The 21555-nt window shown below is 39.6% G+C and overlaps 1 protein-coding gene across 1 annotated transcript in view; it reads right to left on the reverse strand.

Annotated features, from left to right (window-relative positions):
- The window catches only part of FBN1 (fibrillin 1), a 144529-nt gene that overhangs the window by 14115 nt on the left and 108859 nt on the right, over positions 1 to 21555 (reverse strand). The window contains exons 35-54 of the mRNA XM_077785902.2: positions 20483 to 20608; positions 18820 to 18942; positions 18143 to 18265; positions 17119 to 17283; positions 16654 to 16722; positions 16413 to 16538; positions 15037 to 15159; positions 14769 to 14927; positions 13803 to 13874; positions 11475 to 11600; positions 10597 to 10719; positions 8429 to 8554; positions 7598 to 7714; positions 7147 to 7275; positions 6763 to 6882; positions 6172 to 6297; positions 4077 to 4226; positions 2764 to 2829; positions 1943 to 2059; positions 1465 to 1584 (exon numbers count right to left, since the gene is read on the reverse strand). Of these exons, the coding sequence (XP_077642028.1) occupies positions 1465 to 1584; positions 1943 to 2059; positions 2764 to 2829; positions 4077 to 4226; positions 6172 to 6297; positions 6763 to 6882; positions 7147 to 7275; positions 7598 to 7714; positions 8429 to 8554; positions 10597 to 10719; positions 11475 to 11600; positions 13803 to 13874; positions 14769 to 14927; positions 15037 to 15159; positions 16413 to 16538; positions 16654 to 16722; positions 17119 to 17283; positions 18143 to 18265; positions 18820 to 18942; positions 20483 to 20608 (2406 nt within the window). The remainder of the gene's footprint in view (positions 1 to 1464; positions 1585 to 1942; positions 2060 to 2763; positions 2830 to 4076; positions 4227 to 6171; positions 6298 to 6762; positions 6883 to 7146; positions 7276 to 7597; positions 7715 to 8428; positions 8555 to 10596; positions 10720 to 11474; positions 11601 to 13802; positions 13875 to 14768; positions 14928 to 15036; positions 15160 to 16412; positions 16539 to 16653; positions 16723 to 17118; positions 17284 to 18142; positions 18266 to 18819; positions 18943 to 20482; positions 20609 to 21555) is intronic.

Below are 21555 nucleotides of genomic sequence, written 5' to 3' on the forward strand. Positions count from 1 at the left end.
CCACTCTTCATGGATTTCTGTAGAGAAGCAGGCACCAGACGTGCCAGGATGTTTGCACAGCTACCTGAAGTTTCAATAAATTCAACAGCAAGCAGCCAATGGAAATAATTTCCAGGTCCATGCTGCCAAAATACTTGCTCAGTTAAAACTAGATCTTTTCCGCACCTAGGTTCATTTTTTCTGATTGGTTATGCAGGAATTCAGCTTCTTCATAAACTGAATTCCATAAAACAATATCCTTACTAGAAAGATTATTCTGAAGTGCATTTACATACAAAATGCCTGGACTACTTGAGTAATTACTGCTATATAATGACGCTTATGCACTCAGCTAGCTCCTCCTCTGCAATTTGAGCTTTTACCCGAATTCCACAGAGAAGCAAATGAATCTTTAACTATATGTAAAAATAAAGCAATCTGATGCAAAAATAGAAGCATTCTTTTGCATGGGCTTGCAAAGAAATAGACTATGGCAGATAATTTAGGAACAGCTGTGTTAAGTCAGAGGACAGTGTCAGAACGTCCTAGGACATTCTCCTCTCCCTGGCTGTAACAGAAGAAGATGAATATTAAAAACCTCATACCATGTATGCAGAGATCTTTCCCCTGATACAGCCTCTCAATTTAAGGGCTTCCACAGCCAGAAGCCACAACCAAACTATCAAGCTTAATTTCCACTGATGGATTCCCCCACAAATTTGTATAATCTCTTTCTGGGTCAATTTATACTTGCTAATATTCTGTAGCAAAGGATTCCACAACTTACTTCCACATGGTACTTCCAATAAGTACCATGCATATAAAAATATTTGCTTTGGTTTGTCTAACATGGTCCCTCTATTTTTGGTACCTTTACCTCTTGTGGCTTTATAAAATCATGTATCTCTTCAACCACATTTTCCACACTCTAAAATTCTTTTATTTTTCTTCTATACCTCTGATCTTCCTTACTTCTCTTCATGCATTTTCAAATTTTAATTTTTGAAATGAGACCCCAAAGCAGGAAAAATATTCAACCTAGGGGTACCATTGTAATTGCTGAGTACTTTATTTGTATTTTCTTGTTTGTTCCCTGTTTCTTCCCTAACTCACTCAAGCAGCCCATTTCCTATCTTCATCATGCACAGTGAGTCTCTTCACTCAAGGAGACAGGCAAAAGCCATACACACAGTAAGCAGCACTTCTGGAACTGTTCTGAAGAGACTGCACCCCAACATGCTCCTCTCTGGGCTGTCCCTTAGTAGATACCACTGGAAAGTCTGTCCACCCCAGCTCCAGTCAGAAAAACATACTACAGTTCAAGGTGGATATGGGAAGGAGGAGAGCAAATTTTCCCATTTCAGATAAAGAGGTATTGTTCCAAGTGTCCATATTTTATTTTTAAAGCTGCTTTACTCCCCTCAGCTGTTTTCAAAATCAGGGAACACAATTACAACAACAGTCCTTAGCACACAGGAGTCTCACCTTCACAGGTCATCATTGGCCCAGGCTCAAATCCTTCTACACAGGTGCATTCAAAGCCTCCTATCACATTCCTGCAAGTTCCATTTCCACATGGGTTTCCAACAGCACATTCATCAGTGTCTGCAAGTAGTTAAACCAAGGCAAGAATACATGGTTATACCCCATCAAAATGATAAAAAATCCATGTTGTTGATGTACAACCAGAAAAATAGAAAATGCAAGAGCTCACTTAAAGTGCTGAATTAGAACCACAGACTCCTAAAATAATTTGGGATTGCTAGAGGCTACCTGGGTTAAACACTCAGCCAGAGCAGGGCCAACTTGAAGTAGATTGCTCAGGCCCTGCTCTGGCAGGTTTTAAGCACGAGCAGAGATGAAGACTCCAAAATGTTAGAATAAAACAACCCCACTGCTCCTTAATGCCATACTTAGCAACTCAGGAGATCTTTGAAATGGAAGCTGGAATGGTTGTACTTACCCACACATTCTGCTCCTTGTAGGATGTAACCATATGGACATTCACAGCGGAAAGACCCATCTGTGTTGATACACTGCCCAAATTTACAGTTATCAGGATCAAGGCACTCATCCACATCTTAACCAGAAATACAAACAACACAGTAAGTGCAACTGGCTTCATGTGCTTTTAGACTTCTCTCAAAGAACAAGTGCTCTGGCAAGAAATATTTCTGAGATCACAAAAAATACTAATATTTAAATTCTGACATATTAGGATTAGGACACAGAATTTGTTTTGCAGGCCAGCTTTCAGAATGCAGAAAGGAAACTGATTCTAAATGTCAGGTATAAACCTCTCTGACTGGGACTACAGGGAAAGCAGCAGATATGAAAAGCAGTAGTCATCCAGTACTCCTTAAATGCAAACTTTTGCCAATAAGGCTGAAGTGCTGTTTGTCTTGGGAGAGAACAGAATGTACTGAAGGGATCTGGGAAACCGTGGTTTGCACTTCTGGAGGATTAAAACCATTTACTGTAAACAGGCTACACATATTGTATAAGAAAAGACAAGTATGCTATGTGACACTAGATCCATTCTCTAAGTTTCCTAGTAAGTTTCCTAGCTCTAAAAGAAGTTTAATTTCTGATATTTGAGATAGCCAAGCTGGAATTTGAAATCAGTATGAAAAATTGGGGAAGATAAAAAGCCTAGAAGTTTCCACAATTCATGGCTTTGGGAAATAGTTGCAGAGGTGTTATTCTCAATTGAAATGGAGAATGGCTTATGGGAGGTAAAGGGACACTGATGTAAAAGTGGCACCATGCAGTTCAGGCACTTACCCAGCCTTGCATCACCAGGTCCAACAAGGATGCCAATTCCAAATGGACAAATCTGTCTGAATGCCTCTGAAAACAAAACAAAACAAAACAAAACAAAAAAACAAACAAAACAAAACAAAAAAAAAAAAAACCCACAAAAAAAAAATCAAACCATATGTTAAATTCAATCTTGGCAATCAGCATTCTGCACAAACTACCTGCAACCACTGCCATCAGCTCATCCTCCTCGTGTTCAGGTCATTTCTATTTTAGAACTATCAGTAGTAGTGACTGCATTTTTTCTGCTGTAAAAATAAAATTTCCTTTATTTTCTGAAGACAGCATAATTTAATCCAGACTCGGCTATCTTAAAGCTATTTCTTTTTTAAAAGACGAGAAAAGGGGTTTTGATATCCTTTGGGAGAGTTTGGACTGTGAAAAATACATATGCTGACACTTCAAGGAAATGCTGCAACATAAGCTGTGCCTTTCAACTGACTTTGGTTCACATGGTCCGTGTCAATGGAATGAAACATGCACAGGCAGTAGGCCTAGGAGGAATATTGCAACTGGCACTTCTAATTCTCTTTTCTAACCTCAGCTTTTGTGAGTATTTTCTGCAAAAAATCTACATGACTAATGAATGAAATGAACTGCAATCATGTATTGCTGAAGCCAGTAATGCTGTTAACCGCATTTGTCAGCACGAATTACAATCCGTTCAGCAAATTGCACCACGATGCTACAGAGGCCTGTTGAGTTGTTTGATGTCGAGTTACTCAGTCTTAAAAAGGACACCAACAAAGGAAAGTGTTTCTTTAGCAATGGTCTGAGTAGGCTTTCCTTCCTCAAGGCCTGTATTTTTTTATGCCCTGCTATTTTTTATAAGATTGCAAATTTACATATTTTAAAAACAAAATTCAGATGCAGATCCAGTTTAACTGTTTGGGGTTTTATTTTAATTAGATTTCAAGTTTATGGCACCTCTTTCTATAACTATTTATAATTAGGAGAATTCTATTTTTGTCTTGTAGGAATTGCTACTCAGAGCCTATTAAAGACCTACTTGCTGCTTTCTGTATGTGATATCTCCATAGCAAAATACCCAGCAGCTAAACACTGTAACAAATCTATAAGCAAAGAAGGAATATGCTTGATATCTGACTATCCAAGGGATGTAGTTTTTAAGACTGCAATGGCATCTACTTTACAGAGACCTATAACACTAGGGTTAAGCACTTTTAGAAAACTATTTTTTCAAAATTCCTTCTAATAAGAATCCCAATCTCCTTTCTACTCAGAGAGGCAGTACGATAAGCTAGTCAGTAACCCACCATCTGCTTCCTCTGGGCAGAGCTCACAGGGATCTCCCCATCCCTGCCCTTTTAAGGCACAGCAACACTCTTGTTTGGAGTGGTTTCGGGACTTCGGCACAGAACACTTCCCATCTTCAAACTTGGTAAAGCAGTAGCTCACTCTCAGATCTGCATAGAGAAAAGAATTGTTATGAGCAGTTAAGAATAACCTCGGCACAATTTTCACTTAGAGGTGTTGACTGCAAAATTACAGGATGCACACCACCAAAACACCCAACTTCCATCTAGCTCTGTTAATAGGGACTATCATTGTCTCTGACTGTGGAAGATTTGAATAAGGAGGGAAGCTCCCTACCTCAGTAAAGAAAAGCTATGGAACAGTTTACTACTTCAGTCATGGAAAAGCAAGGGTTTTCTCTTTGGTCCAGCAGAAATGGAAGGGTTGTACTGTCCTCTCTTATCCTCATTCCTCTTTGAAAAAAAGGAATATTGCCTCATGACTTTATTACTGGTAAGAATCACTCAAGTCAAGAGATTTTCATCAACTTGCAATGACAATATTGTGTAGTGCTAAAATGAGAGGCAATTTTCAACAGCCCTTTCCTTCCTCACTCTTCCGGAGGTATACACAAACAAAGCAAACTCTCCCTGTGGCACCACATTTTGTCCCCTGAAGCTGGGTAACCAGGATGCTGGACAGAACTGAGATCACAGACCACAAGCATCCAGCAGGCAGGGAGCTGGCAGCTCTCTGTGCTGGCAGGCAGACAGCAGCAGGGCAGTTCTGGAAGCAGCTGCTCATCCAGTCTTCCGGCTGCAGCATCAATGCTGGGCAATGTCCAGGTTTTAACAAAGTCCTAGGTAATGGGAAGTTTTAAAGAAAACTTTGCTTGGCCTGAGATATTTGAAAAAAGAACAGTCCTCTAGGGCATAGAGAGAAGCCCTTTTGAAATGCATACACAAGTGAGCACTTTCCTCTGACATTGTGTGAAACAATGGCCTATGTTAAAAAAGTAGAAGATTGGGCTGCATTCTTTTTTAGGATTTTGTTTCTTGGTAGGTTGCGATTTTTTTTCTTCTTACCTGAAGAAAAGAAAACCCTCAGACTGAAGAAACTTCATTTATATAAGCTACATAAACACAGCTAAAACATGCTTTCTTGATGTTGAGTGAAGTAACTGTGCCAAACTGCACGGTGGTTTGAAGACTTGGATGAATGTTTACTGCAGGTTGGATTCATTTTTACCAAAACCACAATTTCATTTAGCCCACTGTGAAGGGAAGAACTCGCTATGGTGTCAACAAGCATCACTGCTCTGTGCCAAGCAAAACTACAGAGGTCCTTATATAGGTCTTACTCATCAGTGGTTCCCACTGTGCAGTGTATAAGATATTTAATGTTGTATCTATTTAATCATTTCCAAAGCCTTTAAAGTAACTCACTCCCTAATTTTCTGTTCTGGTTCTTTATACACAAAATAAACTAACCTGTGGCTTTTAGTTACTACATATTCAGCTTTGAGCATCTCATATGTTAGTGCCCCAGTTTAGGCTCTGAACTGTGTATGCAGTAATCTGGAAGCCAAATGACACTTCAGATTTCCCTAAACAGATGGGTACTTATTGTCCACACAACATTGTTTGCAAATTTTTTCCAACACTCTTTTTTTCCACCCACGTTTGCAGAGAGGATCATCAGATAACAAGTGTTATGGTGAATATGTAAAGTGCTAAGGAGAGCCTTAAAACTGGAAATGCTTCCTTGAGTCTCATGCTCCATCTCTGTGTCATGTTGCTGTCTACAAAGAATCCAGGTAGCGACAACATTTCTTCCAAGGGTGCAAGAAAAGATTTCAGGACAACATCATTTCTTTGCTTAACATGGTGCATTTAACATTAACTTCACCCCTTTTATTGCAGTGCTCTGTTTAATGAAAAACAGATGTTAGGGCAAGACAGAACCTGGCCCCAGCTACAGAATTATCATGTTTTCCCTATGAAAAACACTGTTTGAGTCCAGAGCTTTCTTGCTGTATTAGAAACAGCTCTCTAAAAAGGCTTTTATGAAACAGCAAACAAATTTTGAAATGCCAGAAAATAGGAATGAACTTACCTTGGCATCGCCTTCCTGTGGAAGACAATACAAAGCCTTCTGGACACAGACATTTGAAGCTGCCTGGAGTGTTGCTACATGTGCCCAGGGCACAAATTTCTGGCTGTTCCACACACTCATCAATGTCTGTAAGAAAAGTAATTAAAGAGATGAAAAATAATAATATTTACACTGGCAGCTGTACTGCATAAAGGGCAATTTTACATCATCACTGATATCCATCATATTTGACAAACAAAAAAGCCAAAAAAAAAAAAAAAAAAAAAAAACAGAGAGAGGAAGCAGTAGCCCAAGTGCAAAATAATCCACAGTTAAGTTTTCAAATCCTCAGGCAGTGGGCAAACTTCAGCAATGCACCACCAAGGAAATAGCTTGGGATTACATTTTTCTAGGGTTCAGAGCAAGTAGTTCTGGTTTAAACAAATGTTGGTGAGACCTTTTCTAGGAAGTGAGAGACTTATTAGTGGCTACAGTTCAGATCTGTACACTGCCACAAAAGACTAAACATTACTTACATTTAAACGAAAAGGAGATAGGTAACAATTGTGAGCAGCTAAGAAAGAGACAAAAGAAGGATTGTTCTGTACACACCTTCACATTTGTCATTCTGCAGAATGTATCCAGGAGGACAGATACATCTGAATGAGCCATCCAAGTTCTGGCATGTGCCTGGTGAGCATTTTCCAGGCTCCAGTGCACACTCATTGATATCTAGAAGAAAAGAAAGACAATTTATTTAAGGCAATTGCTGTTATCTCAATAAATCCCTGACTGATGCCACTTTAATTTTGATTCCATCAAACTGAAGGTGGAACTCTTCAGGAGTGGGAGTCATCCTCTTGTCCTCTTGTCATTGTTTCCTTCTACTAGGTACAATGATGGCAGTGTGACAGTTCTCTCCAACCCTACTGTTCCACTAAGCATATCTGCTCAAGGTTTGCTGTATTTTTTTCAGCCCTTAAAGAAAGCACTCACCAACACAAGTCCTTCCATCCACAGCCACCTCATAGCCATCATTGCAGAGACACTGGAAGGACCCAATGGTGTTCACACATTGACCATTTCTGCAGAGCATTCCATTTCCACTTGCACACTCATCCACATCTAGGACAAATAACATTGAGAGATGTCAGAATCATCAGCAACAATGGAAACTGGGTAAGTGAGATTTCTGTTTCCACTGTAACAACAAAGTAACTGATAACACAATCCCATTTCAAAAGCAAGCGAGAGGAAATTACTATATTATAAAATTGTCAGAGCAGAACTCAAATGTTCCTGTATGTTGGGCCAACATTCAAGTGGCTCGTGCATAATCAAAGAGGCTTTTGAGACTGACAAAATAGGGTTACTTAATAGTACTTCTGGTACTTTTATTAGAAGTAGAAAGCCTCGGGAACATGTGCCTGTGCTCAGCACTCCTCACCTATGCAGTCGTTGTTGTGGGAGAGGATGAAGCCCAGGTTGCAGCGGCAGTTGAAGGAGCCAATGGTGTTCCGGCAGGTTCCGTTGCCGCAGGCATCTCTCTCGCACTCGTTAATATCTACGAAGGAACAAGAGAGAAATAACCCACTGCCCACACACTGAACAGATGGGAAAAGGATTGCCATATCTCTCAAAAAGAAGATTTTACATACATTTACACACTTGATATTAACATCTACAAAAATAATCCAGGGTCCAACAATAATTTACTTTACTTTGGCTCCTGTATCACCCTTCCCAAAGTAAGTGTAAGCTACCTTTAATTGTAAGCATTCTGAAATCTCAATTTGTTCATACAACAACACAACTGACAGCTGTGAATGGGTTAAATACAAAATCTCCTTGTCAATTAAATGACTGCTTCTGAAAAAGGTTTTTTTCTGGCAAGAAACCTACCCTTCATTCACTCTATTAACAAGTAGGTCATATATGACTGCTGCATTGCAATATTAATTTATTAAATTTCTTGCCTAAAGGAATAAATGAGATAAGATGCTCCAGAAAATTCTAAGATGAATGAAATATTTTCTTCAAAAATGAAAGCATTAGCAGTTCATTAGACAGGACATGTAATTTTGAAGGTTCACTCTATTTAGATGGTTTTCATTCAGAAGCAGCTTTTTATCATCTCTAATAGCCAGTTTTACACCTTTGTCTGGTGGCAAATGGCTCACAATCTCAGATATTGTAATGCAACTCCTTATTACAGAGAGGACAGAATTAGTAACTATTTTAATGGAAGCCTAAGTTCAGTTTAATTTGATATACTTGCCTATACACATTGTTCTGTCATCATTGGTTTTGAATCCATTGTGACAAATGCAGTAGAAACTTCCAACAGTGTCAATACACTGCCCATGGCTGCAGATATTGGGAATTTCTTGGCATTCATTCCGATCTGGAAACAAAGAGGTGCAGTTAAAGTTCAGGCTTCTAAAGGACAAGGCTGGAAAAATGCATTAGCAGCAACCAAGACAGTATCCAGTGTATGGCCTAACTTAAAATAGTATTTTTAATGTATTAATGACAAAAACATTACCAAGTAAATCCCAGAAAAGGGGCTTATTTGCATGTAAATTACCTCTTCCCATATTTGTGGACCTGAAAAAAATTCCTTCTTATGCTGCAGTTCCAAAATATGAGAACTGAGGTGCTGCCATGAGCTTGTATTAAAATTGATTAGGCTCTAGTGCTCAGTAATTTTCTTTTCTATGCAATCTAAGCCAAGCAGACACAGTTTCTCAGCAAACCATCCCCAGGTTGTTGCAAGAGTCAAGTTGCTCCTAATTGCAAAGAACTTCATGTACTAAAATTCATTTCCTGCCTCTCTTCTGCACTGTACTTGGCACAGGGACAGTCATGGACAATCCCAACAGCCCCATCCTCAGGACCTCTGTATATCCCATGGGGCTGTGAGTAACTCTGAGGACTGAGCTCTCCCAATGCCATTGATGATGATGTAATTAGCACTGCTAATTACAGTTTGAAGGAGGCAGAAGGAAAGCCAATGCTGTCTTAAGAACACCTGATCTTCAGCTCAGGAGAGCAAAGACAAAAGAAAATCTATGACCCCAGTGCTTTGTGGGCAATGAATAGTCATGTGAAAAACTAATTTATAAGAAAAACTATTTAGTTTACCACAATAGAGAGCACCAGAAGAATGCTATCTTGAAGGTAAGATAAATGCAGTACTCCTAGTACTATTGGCTGTGATATATTGGGTTTGACTCAATAGCACATAAACTACAGGGGTGTGATAGTTTTCCATGCAGTAGCATGGCTAATCCAGTACTGCAAGGTGCTCCCAGCAGAGTGGTTGGGAATTTCCTTCCTTTGCTGGATCACATACTTTATCAACTACTTTTATTTTTACTCTAATTGTGCAACTTTATTTTCACCACATATAAAATAAGAGCAAAATACAGGGAAGTATTACTATTTGTGCCAATTCATCTTTGGAATTGTAACTCATATCAGAACCTTCCCTTGCTCTTCCTGTACTCCTGTAATGAACCCTTAACAACAACAATTACATTAGGAACATATTGAATATTTACATGTGCCACTGCATAGCTTAACAAAGCAAAGTTTTAGTTCTCATAGTAGTGTTCTGATTTCCCCTACACCCTTTTCCCACAAGGGTCACATGAAACAATGAAGAACTGTACTGCAGGGAAAAGTGCACTTCCTAAAACTCAAGTACTGAGAAGCAAAAACCTGATGATAATGTTACTAGCTTCCGCTGTAATTCTTATTTTGTTCAGAAATGTATATAGTATATAATAATTATAGCAGCTTGTCCCACTGCAGTCTTTAAAATCTCAGGAATTCTTCAAGTAAGTAAGATAACTTGAATGTCTCTCTGGACTAAGATATTGTAAGAAAAAGCAAATAGATTAAAAAACTTCAGTCCCTCTCTGTGAATATTTAAAAATCATGTTATGGGCCCTGTTTAAATCTGTATCAAAGTTTGGAAATTCAACAATAAGCTTTTCAAGTTAGTTATTGCATACAGGCAAGCAGATAAGTCTACCTTATCAAGAAAGGCTCCAGCAGCAAGCAGGGAATTATTGTAAAAATACAAGTGGAAAATAAATTGCTAAAACACATATAGAAAATCATAATGAAAATCAGAAAATGCAGAAAAGTAGTGCATCAAATGATCTTCCCTTCCTAGACGTGACAAGGGCTAAAGAAAAATGCTTGTATTTGGTGGGATAAAGTGAAAGACAAACACCTACTTAGGTTCCTAACTCCCACTTACACATCCACGTGATGGGCCTGGAATTACCTCAGTGTTTATGGGATGCCCTAAAAGACTTTAAGAGAAGAGTTCTTGAAGCTCAGATCATCTCCTGAAATACCAACTTTCTGGAGAGAAGAGATGTTTTTTCAAGCCCTTAAAGCCCCCTCATGCCTGGAGCCCTCCCAGGCACTCACCAGCGCAGCGCCCAGTGGACGTGAACCTGTAGCCAGGTTTGCAGTCGCAGCGGTAGCTCCCAGCTGTGTTCACACACTCTGCGTTTTGCTGGCAAACTGGTCCGTTCTGGCATTCATCAATATCTGTCAAGACAAAGAGGAATTTGAGTTTTATAATAAGCTGGCAGTGGAAAGATGCTCAAATCATATTTTTTTTTTGCATACAGGTATTAATTAGTAGCTTTCAATGTAAACGTCATCACTAAGCTTTAGTAAAAAAAAAAAATTTGAGCAATTTTCCTTACTTCAGGTGTTGCAAAAAGAGAACTTCCCAGAAATGTAATGGGTTTTCACTTAGAAGTAGCACACAGAAGAAGCTTTTACTTAAAGCCCTCAATGCCTTGCCTACAGCACCTATTGTCAGCAGTCATAACAAACAGCAGAGAATGACAGCGACTCATCTGCTATCTTCAGTTTCTTCATTAAACTGACTAATACAATGTTAGGGAATGTTTAAACTAGAAATAAACAACCATCTGTTTCTATTTTTTACAAAAATATTTGTTCCATTGAAAAAAAATATTTTGGAATTAAAAAAAATTGTGCGCATGATCTGACTCATGATGGTATTTTGTTCTTGGCTTTACTATCAAATGTGAAAAAAAAACAAACCTACTTCCCAGGACTGCTGACTCATGTGCCTTCAAGGCCTTAGATGTCTGACAGAAAATGTGGTATTTTCTATGCAAAATAATTCAAAATGTCTGAATTAACACAGACTTATTACACTGACAGCAGTATTTTCTCCTCCTGAAGGATGCCTTCAAGGCTCTGATTTGGCAGTGTCTGAGTTGCCAGCTGTTGAAACACCATTCCTCTGGATGAGAGGAGCACTCTACCTTCACAGATCAGGAGCTTGTCATTGTAGAAGAAGCCCACAGGACACTCGCATCGGAAGCTGCCAACCATGTTTATACAGATCCCATTTTCACACACTCCAGGAATCTCTCTGCATTCATCAATATCTGCAAGAATAATTTTTTTTTTAAATACTTGTACTGAGAACTCCATGGAATCTTCTGCTACAGAGTATGTCCTTATGCATTTTCCCTTTAAGATAATTATCAAACATATAATGCAAGCATCAGAATGATCAGAATGTTCCCAACTGAACAGTGAGCGAGTTACTCCAAACTGTGGAAATTTAGGTATTTCCTGTTTTCTCAGGTTCTTACTCTTTTTTGTACTGAAAGTATATTCTGCTACAGAGGAAGCAGAGGAAGATACATCATGTCTCCCACCCACAGCCCTGATGAACCTCATCACCTTCCCAAGTGCCACAGTGGGGTTGTTGGGAAGAGCCAAACACAGAGACAGTGGAACTGTCTTTGGTTTAATACAGGAGAGCATGACTGAATGCAAACACTCGTCAGAATTCGTTTTGCACTGTTTTACCCTAGTTAATCTGAAAATACTTTCAGGGTCTTATGTAACAGTTTGAAAGTGCCAATGTAACATCTGAAGTGCTGCCAACATGCTATTAATTACATTGATTAAGCCAGGCAGCCAGGGCTTGCCAATGCTTTACATACAACCCACTAAAGTAACTGATTTTGGCAGAAAAAGCCCAGCTGCTATTACAACTATATGTCTTTCCTATTGGGTCCTTACACATCTTAATATTCTGACATGGGAGTGTTCAGAGACTCCTCCAAAGCCTCTGCCTTCAGTAAACATTGACATATGCACTGAGGTACACAGTCATAGAATATATCAGCTGATAGGAGTTTCCATCAGATAATGTGGTTTTGTTTGTTTTGGTTTTTGGTTTGTTTTGTTTTGCTGCTGGATCCAACCCCTAATTTTCTACATTAGATTCTGTAGTTTTGAGTCCTCTCATATACAGGATGATTAAAAACAGAACTATATATGTTTCTGGAGTAACTGTATAGAATTTTTATCCAAACAGAGGAAGATGATTGGACTGCAGGCAAATATTAGAGGGTACAAGAGCACTGCCCCTGCAGAGGGCTCTCCCTTGATCCTGTGCCTGCAGGTGTATGGGACACGAGTAACCCCTGTGCAGAGCAGCAGGCTGAGTGCCCCAGCCTGGATCCCAAAGCAGCAGGGAGAGCTGTGATTTGCACAGCTGTGAGAAGCTGTGTGTGCATCAGTTCCAGCACAGGCTGCATGCACTGGCTGTGCTGCTGGGCTCTGTGGGACAGCCCTTCTGTTTCCATTGGCTCCTGCACTGCACAGCTCTGTGCTGTGGCAGCACACGCAGAGCAGCCTGCAGCACCCCTGCACATGTGTCAAACACTGCAGCTGCAGCTTCTACCTGTGCATGTTAGCAACATCCAGGGGCTCCCCGCTGATGCTGATGAAGAGCCCAATTAGCTGAGCAGGCTCTGCAACAATCTGGACTAATGCTAATAGCTAGAAGGGGAAACTTTGCTTCCAAGAAATGACCTTGTAAATAACAAATACTGTGCATTTCTGTAACCTCTTTAAAAATTACATTCCCCACTTTACTAGAAATATTTTCATCTAACTAGCTAAACACTGCACCACAGCAACAGCTTCATGCTAAAGCATCTGATTACTGCCTATAGGCCATCTCTGTTTGTTACAGGGTACATTATCTGCTTTTCATTTGCATTTTAGTGTAAATGAAAACAAAAGGGAGTCCCATAAGGGATTTACTCAATTTCTTGTCCTAAAATTCCTCCTCTCTCCCTCTTTTTGTTTTGCAATTTGTTACTCACAATTCAAATGTAACACACAATAACATATGTGAGAAATATTCCAGCTGAGCAGAAAAAAGGATTTTTGTGTCAAACCAATACCCAGGGGGACTGATGTGAAATGTCAGACTAAATCTTGCTTTAGTTTGAAGGAAAGACTCCCAGTTCCTCCCAGACAAAATGCTGGTTGGCCTTACTCCCAGACCTCTCATTCCCAGTATCTGTGCCCTGCTCATGTAGCCCTGATCACAGTTTCTTTGGAGCTCTGTGCTGCCTTGATTACAAGCAGCAACTGTCACTGCTGCCAGCTAGGAGTAGCCAGTTTGCACTTAAGTTGGAATTAAACAGAGGGTTGAATTCCATTACACTGTTTAATTGTTATTCCTCACATGAAAAAAAGACCAAAACCGGGAAAACAAACCTCCCCTCTTCCCTGGGCAGAGGTAGCATGGAATTTAGTTCAAAACATAAATTATAGCTCACCAACTGGTAATCCTGTATAAATGTCAATGAAGAAGCCAGGCCTTTGACTTCCACAGAGTGTGGAGAATTCATCTGCAACAGGAAAGCAGAGCAGTGATTAAAGTATTTGGAATTAATCAACTGTCAAAAATTCATCTTATGCTTTGGCCTAGAAAGTTCTTCTTCTACTCTTTCAGAACCTGCAGGGCACACAGAGGTAGGCAGCCCCTTTCCCAGATTCTCTACATGAGTTCCCTTGGGTTCTCATTCAGCTAGGATCACATGCTTATTTTGCTCTGCTTATGCGTATCCCTGTGCATTACAGTGTGTGCATACAATTTCAGATCTGACTCATAAAAACCTGAACTACAAGTTGGAAGAATCAAGTGTCTAGGAAGTTGCTCTAGAAGCAAACCACCTCAAACCAGAGAGGGATGTCCTGCAGTTTTACCCAGTGTGGAAGAGTCATGTATTTATGTATTTATTATGTATTTAATCTCATGCAAATAGCAGAGACACTCTACATCTTACGTTTGACTGCTCAACACAGATCATTCTCAGGCTCACTAAGGCATCTCTGCAAGCCCTGGGCCTACACAAAGGCCCTTCAGAGCAAACAGCAATCGAGGCAGAGCAGACCAGACCCCATATTTATTGGAGCAATACCAATAGTCTTGGTCAGTGCCTCAACAATGGATCAACAAGCACTTGCAAAGAGATGGATTAACTGATACAGAGCATGAAGTCTCTGAAACAGTGAAACTGGCACAAGGTAGGCACAACCCAGCAGCAGGGGCACAAACCACTCCACATATGCATTCATCATGACTAGGGCTGGTCATCTCCAGGACAAAAAGGCAACCAATCCCTTCATTTTAGACACAAAAGAGCAGAAAAAGACATAGCATCTCTAATGGTGTTACACTCACTCATAGTAATTATGATGTTACCAAGGCTTTCAGATAGCTTTGCAATGCAAAGATGTACCTGTGCTTGGGATAGGACACTGTTCACAAGGCTTATTCCATGCACGTCCAATGTTGTAGGAACAGCAGCACATTTTCTTGGTCATATTGAAGAGCAGCTCACCATCACAGGTTTGATTGTCAGCATAGTAATTTCTATAACACAGACTTCTTCTCATATCTGTGAAAATCAAGAAAACCTCAGGCCAATGCAGTAGCATCCCTTAGGGAAGATGATCTCCCTGGCCCAATGCACTAAGAAAAAGCTTTAGAGAAACCCCAGCACATACCCATGCAGTTGTTTCCTCCATTGACTTGCATGTAATCAGGAGGGCAGATGCAGGTGTAGTTCCCAACAGTATTGTAACACGTGCCAGGCCCACAAATGCCAGGTGTCTCGCACTCATTCACATCTAGAAGAGAACAAGCAGGCAGTAAGTGGCCACAGAAGCTTTCTTCTTGTGTTTTTGAGAACAAAAATGTCTCAGTAACATGTGAGGTAGGAAGGTACTGGTGGAGAAGAGCTGAAAGGGCTATGAGGAAGGTCATGGTTGAGTGAAGCCACACAGAAATGGAGATGGCAGCACAGGTTACCATGGAAAGCCCAGCTGTGATGCAAAGATGGGAACTCTGATATGTCTGGAAAGCTCTGAAACAGCAATTTGGCTTTTGCATCTGTTGCACAAAAATAGTATTTGAGGATCTCCTCCATTCTGGACTCTTAGATCTGGAAAATAACCAAAGTGGTTCCCTGTGGAGTTCCGACTGAGCATTGCCTGACTTGGGAAAATGAGCCACCTTCCCAACACAAGATGTCATATTGCCTTCATCAAGAGACAAAGTTTTGTTTAAAAAAATCTAACCAAAACCAAACACAACACCATCTCCAAAACACCTCAGCTCCCAAAAGTTAAAAAATATTTCCCTAGCCTTAAAATTTTAGAGTATCTTTGACACACCACTTAGCACCTGTCAGGCTACATAAACATAATGTGGATGAAGCACTTTGGTTCAGCCTTAATTTAGGGCCCAAATGGTTTTTATTTCTGCAGTGTTTTGCACTTCATAGGCACTACATTAACATTATTAACAATCTGGAAGATCAAAGACAACCTGGACAACAGGAAATTTTAGAACTTGATGGGTTGCTTAAGATTTTATATCCAGTACACCTTGAGAGCAGCACATAATGTGATCCATACTTCTGACTGTGCTGCGGAAAGGAAAATGTTTTGCAGTACAACCAATATTTTCAGTTGATGACTGGACCAGCAGGAATGAAAAAAGCAGTGGAAAAATACATGGACACATCAGTCCACCAGATTCATGGGGAAAGTTTGTTCTTTTATCTGTTTATTCATTGCCCATTACCAAACAGCTATTTTTTAGAGCAAGTTACCAAATTATGTCTAACTTATAGAAAAAAATTGCTGGGTTTTCAGGTTTTGATTGAACTATGATAATTTTTAAAAATTGCATATATTTCAGCATGGTCAAGATTTAATCTTCATGCAAGATTTCAACTTGTTCAAGTTTCCCATCCTATAGCTTTACACTGCTTAGTCTGGTTATGCTCCTTTTCAAGGTAAGATTAATTCACTGCATATTGATCTGGCATTATTTCTAAGGAATAAAGCAGAAGACTAGTTAAGTGAAAGCTCCATACCATCACACACTCGAGTCTCTTCATTCAAGTAGTACCCTGAAGGACACTGACACTGGAAGCTACCAAATGTATTAATACATTTTCCTCCTTGGCAAAGGCCAGGCAGTTCTTGACATTCATCAATATCTGTTCAAACAAACACACAAACATTTTATTAATGTTTTTGATTTAAAAAAAAAAGACCCTCCCTACAGAGTTTCACAATTTCAGACATGTAAATGTAGGAAATTGCAAACATTACCTTCTAATATAACTGTAATAGGGTTTGGTCTGAATCCTTCCCCTCCAGGGCAAAGAACCTTATATTCAGCTGAAAGCAAAATAGATTTATGAGCATATGATAGTAGAAACATTTTCAGCACAATTGTTTTTTAAAATGGATCAGATTATTACAGACAATTTAAATGTAAGTTTACAAACTAACCTGCTAGAGATGTTAGATTTTACTCTGTAACATTATTTGTTATTCCATTTCATAAATAGTTCAGTACTTTTCAGTGCAATAGCAAACTTTCTCAGAAGAGATAATAACATTCTGACTAAATAATCTTTCTGAAAGACTAGTGAAGTTTTTGGTGAAGACCAGTGGAAGCCAGTCCCTTGCATGTCCACAATAAATGCACACCAGTATTTCAGATATCTGGCTAAATCAGGAAAAAGCCCACCAAACACACTGCTGTGTTTAAGCCAGGAACTGCAGACTTACTTGTGTTCACCAGTGGGCAGTGCTCACAGGGAACTCCCCAGGCCTTGCCCAGGGAGCAGCAGCAGGAGGCCTTGGAGACACCCACTCCAATCTCATTGCTGCAGAAGGTGCCACCGTTATCTCCCCGAGTTTTGATGTCCAGGTAACAGTTGCCAGATCGTGTATCTAATCACAATGCACACAAGGACAAACACATCTTAGGAGATAGCAAAACACAGCACATCCTCTCAGGGTGAGGGACACTTACAGACAGCTCCCATTTCTTGCAGGACACCAAAGCCAAGTAGGTTGTGCTGCTCAGGGGACCCAGCATCTCCCACTCAGGTAGGTTGCTGGTGCCCCATTCCTTGGCTTTTTTGGACTTTTCACAAAGTAGGAAATTTACTTATTGAGTCCAAGGGCATGTCAGCCAGGCTTTTTCTCATTTTCACTCACATTTTCCCTCACATTTGTATATCTTTCCAGTTCCAGCTATCCACTGCTTTCTCCTCTACTTGAGGTTTACGAACAGGAAAGCATTTACTAAATGTTCGGAATTTCAACCACACTAAAATTTGAGAAGCATCCCTACACCCTCTTAAACAAACAAAACCAAAAAAATATTAGGATTACTAAGCAGTTGGAGCCTAATACAAGAGCATTTCCACTAGCCAAGTGCACTCAGTGCTCCAAGAGCATGGGTGGCTTCATGCCACAGCTTCATTTGCCTGCCATCTTGGGGCCAGCTGGATGTGGACTTAAGTTTGTCAAACTTTAAAATTGTCTCCTGCTTGCTGTGAATTGTGGGCAGCTCTAACAAGCCCCAGGGGGTTGGTTCTGGCAGCAGGGCACTGCTGGCATGATGCATCAGCTATGGACATGCTCCTGCTGCCCTATTACAGCTTCTAAGCTAGGGGCAGTGAGATGGGACTTGAAAGGCCTGATCAAACCCTTTCCCATGACCTGGGATTTTATTCCTAAGCAGCCAGCTTGGAGCCCCTCTGTGGAATTTCTCTTGTGAACAGCACAGGGAGTGGTCCCTTACCAACACATCCAACGCGGGTGGGATTCAGCTCGAAATCAGGAGGGCACTCACAGGTGTAACTACCAGCAGTGTTGATACATGTGCCACTAATGCAGGTTGTAGGGTCTGCACATTCATTAACATCTGGAAGAAAAGCACAGCACATGGTAAGCAAATATTCAAGGACACTCAAAACTGTTGATACATCAGGTACCATATGCTGACCATCACAAATCCATTAGTTAGGAGATCGTGGTCTCCAGAAAGCTCTAAAAACTAAACAGGCATTTTAGAAAAACAGAAGTCTGAGATTAATTCATCATTTCATAGCAAAAATAAAAAAATCATTTTTCCTGAAAAAAATCAATCTATGAACAAGATTCACATGAAGTACTAAAAAAAAATTAAGGGAAAAATACAAGATGAGGCCATATCTTACCAGTACTGTACAAGGCACAATACATCTCTGCCAGAGGGATTCTCTGATCTGTTTTTCCCCTTCTTAAGGGGATATCAGAGGTGGACAAAGAACAGTAAAGAAGAGCATAAAAAAGGTATGGTGAATCCTGTATTATACAGTAGGGAAGTCTGTATTTTCCTATATCCAGTTTAATTTGTACAGCTTCTTAAAAGAATTTCCTAAGGAGCTGACTACGGCACTGACAGAAGATTAAAAGGCATGTTGTTCAAAGTTTTACCTGTGCAGTTGCCACCACTTCTGTCCAACTCGTAGCCCACCTCACACTCACATCGGAAGAGTCCAGGGAGGTTATGACAAGTACCGTAGACACAGATGTTAGGAAGTGAGCATTCATCAATATCTAAATAAGGAACAGGAGGCAAAAAATATGAGGTTTTCTGATCTTCTTGAGACATAAAGAACTGCAAACATTTTCAGTAGCATGAGTCTAGAAGACAACACCTTCTGCACATCATGTAAGACAAGAAAAAGTAACATGGAAGATTTATGTTGGAGCCTAAGGAATCTAATCCATAATGATTTTTTTGAGAAAAAGGCTCCTTCCAATATCTCTGGAAGTTATGCCAGAAACTATCCTAGCTTATTAGTGGGCTAATCTGACAAGTAGCAATATTAAACATAGCAGAAGACATGCCTTAATAAAATGAAGTTTATTATAAATCAGCAGTCATCCCCAGGAAGCTGGACACCAGCAAGAGAAAATTCTGAGCTCAAAGGTGAATTTCACGTTCATCTTTGGGTTTCTGCACTTGACAGATCTAAAGTTTGGCAAGCAGACTCTTTTGTGTCTTTTCTCCAAATCACTGAGTCTGAACCAGTATTTACTGAATGCCACATGCACTGCACAAAGAACAACTGATTTGATACTATTAAAATGTGTATGTTTACAATGGACCTTAAAATACTGCACTTAGCGTACACATCTGAGACATGAAGGCATGTCTGTTTTAGCAACAGGAACTAGCCTCTAAAAAAGCTATTTAAACTCTGCTAAAAGGTTTGAAAGTAAATTGTTTCATGAAACATTATGAAACCTAATACTGGTTTCATTTAAAGAAAAACTCACTCTCAAATATTTCACTCAGTAGATTTCTAAAAAATATACAGAATGCTTTTCAAAGGGAAAAATCCTTTTTAAAGTGATGTACTTATGAACTCCATTAAATACCAGTTGTCATGAGTTATTACTATGTCAGATGATAGGGCTGGCATCTTCTTGACTGACTTAACTGATCAGTGTTATAACAAACAAGGATCTCAAATGTTCAAATATATGACCTTAATCACATTGGTAACATGTTTGTTATTTGTTTTGAATCTTTGCCTATGCAAAGCTCTTATGAATGAGTTGCAAACTGTTAACTGACAGATCACTTTTGAAACTGAACAAATGGTCATACAGGATTTTTTTTTGTGTAGTCATACAGATTTTCTGCAAGGCTTCACACACTGCTTCTGCACCTCACCGAAGCCCTCAAAGCATATGCATTATATTGGCTACCAAATCACTGCTTTTCAACTTCATACTTACCAATGTGAAGCAACAACTTTTTCTGTTTAATTATTTTGAATAAAATGAAGAACTAGACATCAATGATCAAGAAGAAATAGCAGCTATCAGTGCCATTTGGATCACCAATCGGACCCCAAAATAATATATCGTAAGAAAGGCTTTGAAAAGCTGTTCTCTTTATACACAGCAGGTAGATGAACATCTAGAGGTCCATAATAAATGTATGAAGTGCAAAAAAGCAAATACTATTAAAAATTCATGCAGTTCTCAGTAGAACCACAACAGCAAATAATGGTAAAACATTGGAATATAAAATAGTATTAAGGCAGAATCTGTTGAGTGTTGTTTAAAGCTTACAAAGAATTACCTTCACATGCTTTCCCATCTACACTTGGCAAAAATCCCATTTCACATTCACAGCGATACCCTCCAGGGGCATTGAGGCATTGCCCATTTTCACAGAGATTCAAGTTTTCTGAGCATTCATCAAGATCTGTAAAAGGAAGGGATATTGCAAGTTAGCAGTGAAGATGGTCTTCTCACCAACATCTGGGCTGAAGCATTCAGTGTTCCAAGTAGTTTAATTATTCTGTCTGAACACGTGCAGAAGAACCTGCAGTCTAGTTATGTGCAGAGGTTACTACATGTAACAGGCTCTGTATACTCCTGACATGTTGCAAATACAATTTCTAACCAGGAAAAGGAAAATCAGAAAGGCATAGACTCTTAGAGTAGGCAGACACAAGGTCAAATTTGACTCAGAATGAGCACTTGAACTTTATTATAGTTATTGTTTCTATTACAGCAAAGCCTAGAGGCAGTAATTGGAAAAAAAAAGTTTACTATGCAGTGAGCAAACATATGGTAATCAGCAGTTCTTCATGCCAAAGATCAAAACAATGACAAAAAGTGCCATGAAAAGAACTTCCTCAAAACTAAACAGTAGGTTGTTGTAAAAGCAGGCAAACCCAATGGGAAGAGATGATGTCTGACTCAATTCAGGCTGAACAATTTCTTTATTATAATTACGCTAAAATACAGTAATATACTATATAAAGGAAAATACTAAAACTACAAAACCTACTTGTTCTATCATCTCTGACTCACACAGCTCGTGACTCTCTCTGAGAGTCCAGCCCCAGGTGGGTTGGATTGGCCATCAGGCTCAAACAATCCTCACCAGAATCCAACTAAGCACTCACCCCAGGTAAACAATTCTGCAAACACATTCCACATAGAAAAAACAAGGAGCAGAAATAGAAATTGTTTTCTCTTTCTGTCTCTCTGAGCACCTCTATGAAAAATCCTGAGAGAGAGAGAAATGTGCTGCCACAGTAGGTTAACTGCTGATTAGACAAACAGCCTTCCAACTGGACTCCACTCACCTTTGGATAGATCACGGCCCTTTATCCTTGAGCTGAAATGTTACACATCACAAAA

This window comes from Lonchura striata, chromosome 10, assembly GCF_050655825.1.
Source record: "Lonchura striata isolate lonStrDom1 chromosome 10, ASM5065582v1, whole genome shotgun sequence".
NCBI classification, from domain to species: Eukaryota; Metazoa; Chordata; class Aves; order Passeriformes; family Estrildidae; genus Lonchura; species Lonchura striata.